We start from the raw sequence: 2,640 nt of genomic DNA, 5'->3' as shown, positions 1-2,640 counted from the left end.
CATCAAAACCCCAGTGAAATCATAACCTTCAAAGACTACTGGCCAAAGCAACTTCAAGCTCCCGCACCATTCCCCAGCATAAGCCTCCCCTAGGAGCGGAATGATCCGCCAATGACGCAGCCACGCGCACCATCTTCTGCACTCCAGCCTGGACGCTTTCCTTGTCGATCCCTTTCAGAAGACCTGATCAATACATCAAAAAGGAGCACGCAGTGAAAACAGCCTCCAACGGAGAGCGAATGACACATTTATCAAAGGTTGCCTTGTTGCGAGTGCACCAAATACCCCAATAGATAGCAGCAACAATAGTCATGTAATGTTTTTTATCCCCAGGAAGATATTTATAAAGCCATGCCCAACTCTGCCAAATAGTTTTAGGAGTACAGGATGCTCCCAAAGCTGTCCCAATCGCCCCCCAAACAGATCGAGCAAACACACACCCAAAGAAAAGGTGATCCGCAGTTTCAATATCATGGCAAAATGAGAAAGTTGGGTTCCGAGGCCAATTTCTTTTGCGCAGGTTATCCCTGGTAGGGATGGCATTCTGGAACAGTTGCCAAAGGAAGATTTTAATCTTCAAAAGAATCTTAGCTTTCCAGATCAACTTGTAATCAGGTCCCGATAAATCTTCTTCTAACCACTCATAAACAGATTTTATGGTGAAAGCTCCTTTGCTATTAAACTTCCAAATAACTTGGTCAGGTGAACCATTCAAAGAAAGCTTTTTAGCCCCATCCACCACATTAGCCCACTGATCAGAAAGCTCAGCAAAAAGATTACGCCAGAATCCCATCACAAAGTTATTAGCAGCAAATTTCACTAAGGTACAATGTTGCTTTTGACAGATATCAAATAGAGTAGGGTAACAGGCTTTCAAAGGGGTCTCAGTTTGCCAGGGGTCGTGCCAGACCCTAGCCAGGTTGCCCATATCTATGCGAATTCCTCTGCCCTCCATATACACCTTTTTATCCTTCATAATAGCTTTCCAACAAGGGGAGTCATTAAATCGGGTCTGTACATTAGCCACGTCTTGCGTTTAAAGTACCGGGCCCGTACAATCTTTTGCCACAACCCACCACCTGACTCCAATTTCCACCACCATTTAACAAGGAGACTAATATTCTGCTTATGAAGATCCTTAATACCCAATCCCCCTTTTTTCTTAGAGAGACAGACTCTAGCCCACCTAACCCAATGATAAGCCCGTTTATCTTTCTTCCTCCTCCAAAAGAAACGTCTATGATGTTTATTCATCTTCTCAATGAACGTTTTGTTAAGGAGGAACATAGACATAAAATAAGATGGAATCCCATCTATGCTAGAGTTAACCAAAGTTAATCTAGCACCAGACAAAGCAACATAACTAATCCAGGCAGCTAATCTTTTCAGGAGCTTAGCATCTAGGAAATCCCAGTCCACGGTTTTAAGCATAGCATATGTCACTGGGACCCCCAAATATCTCATAGGAAGCTTGCCAACCTGGCACCCAAACATCTTAGCATAAATTTGGTCAATATCGTTATCCCCGCCAATTGAAAAAACCTCACTCTTGTCAAAGTTATTTTTTAGCCCAGACATCAGTTCAAACAAATAGAGTAGCAGCTTAACATTCACTGCCTTGTCCACATCATGGGAGAAGCATATTACTGTATCGTCTGCAGTCCCCACTCCCCCTTAATAAGATCAGGAGACTGCCGCACGGTCTCGTCGGCCCTGTACGCCCTCGCCCAGCGGCACAGCGCCGGGTGGTCCTCTTCGGTGAGCAGCCGCACGCCGGCCATCTCCTCGACCACCCCCATCCAGTGCGCGAGCGCCCCGCCGACGGCGATGTCGAGGAAGCCGATGGCGTCGCCGCCGAAGAACCTCTTCCCCTCCGGCAGCTGCGCCTCCAGCAGCGTCAGGTTCGCCTTTGTCTCCCTTGCCGCCGCTGCCTGCGCCCCGCCGTCCGTCCACAGCGCAATCCACAAAGGCTTCTTGAACTGCGCAGGCCTATAGCAGAGTCGTCGAGTGTTCAAAAATGAAAGCTGGGTGCTGAATTGAATTACGGCGGTTGCTGTACCTCCTCTTCGAGGAATGTTGCCCAGAAGCGGGCGTTGGCGCGGGCGAGGGGGTCGCTGGGGAGGAGCAGCGGGCCGCCGGGGAAGGCCTCGTTGACGTACTCGACGATGACGAGCGACTCCGGGATGGAGAGGTCGCCGTGGAGGAGCACGGGGACGGTCTTGTGGACGGGGTTGTGCGTGAGCAGCAGCTCGCTCTTGTTGTTGAGGTCCTCCTCGATGAGCTGGTAGGGGACGCCCTTGAGGCGCAGGGCCAGCTCGGCGCGGTGGACCACCGGGCTGCCGAAGCAGCCGATGAGCCTCACCGGCTCCGACGACATCGCGGCGGCGTCGCTCCTCCCCTCCATGCCCGCCTGATTTTTCGCTGCACTCAAGCTCCGGCCGCCAGTTATATAATTCGTCCTAGTGCGTGTGTTTCCCTTGCGAGAAACTTCACGGCAGCTTCGCATCGAAGATTAGCGATACGTTAAATTAATCATGCCATGTTATTCCACGGCTGAAAGCCCACCTTTCACATCTCTAAGCGACAGTTATCAGCTTGTGATGATGACACGGCATTTTCATATTTTTTTCATGGTATAAT

The 2,640-nt window shown here is 50.0% G+C and overlaps 1 protein-coding gene across 2 annotated transcripts; it reads right to left on the bottom strand.

The window, feature by feature from the left end:
* Window positions 1–1,565: 1,565 nt before the first annotated feature.
* LOC125527311 (glutathione transferase GST 23-like) lies at window positions 1,566–2,418 on the bottom strand. 2 transcript variants are annotated; one of them, XM_048691846.1, is made up of 2 exons: window positions 2,060–2,418; window positions 1,566–1,989 (listed from the first exon to the last, which is right to left on the bottom strand). In XM_048691846.1, the coding sequence occupies exons 1-2, from the start codon at window positions 2,402–2,404 to the stop codon at window positions 1,684–1,686; spliced, it is 651 nt and encodes a 216-aa protein (XP_048547803.1). In that variant the 5' UTR covers window positions 2,405–2,418; the 3' UTR covers window positions 1,566–1,683. The 2 variants fall into 2 exon arrangements, with proteins under 2 accessions (XP_048547803.1, XP_048547804.1); XM_048691847.1 differs by having other exon boundaries at window positions 1,566–1,979.
* Window positions 2,419–2,640: the final 222 nt, after the last annotated feature.

This window comes from Triticum urartu, unplaced genomic scaffold (genome assembly GCF_003073215.2).
Source record: "Triticum urartu cultivar G1812 unplaced genomic scaffold, Tu2.1 TuUngrouped_contig_3538, whole genome shotgun sequence".
Taxonomy (NCBI): domain Eukaryota; kingdom Viridiplantae; phylum Streptophyta; class Magnoliopsida; order Poales; family Poaceae; genus Triticum; species Triticum urartu.
This window is presented reverse-complemented; position numbering and strand designations above follow the sequence as displayed.

Coding starts and splice junctions, on each gene's coding strand:
- LOC125527311 (XM_048691847.1), bottom strand. CDS start 2,404: ATGGAGGGGAGGAGCGACGCCGCCGCGATGTCGTCGGAGCCGGTGAGG. Junction 1,980..2,059: donor CAACATTCCTCGAAGAGGAG/GTACAGCAACCG, acceptor AGGCCTGCGCAG/TTCAAGAAGCCTTTGTGGAT.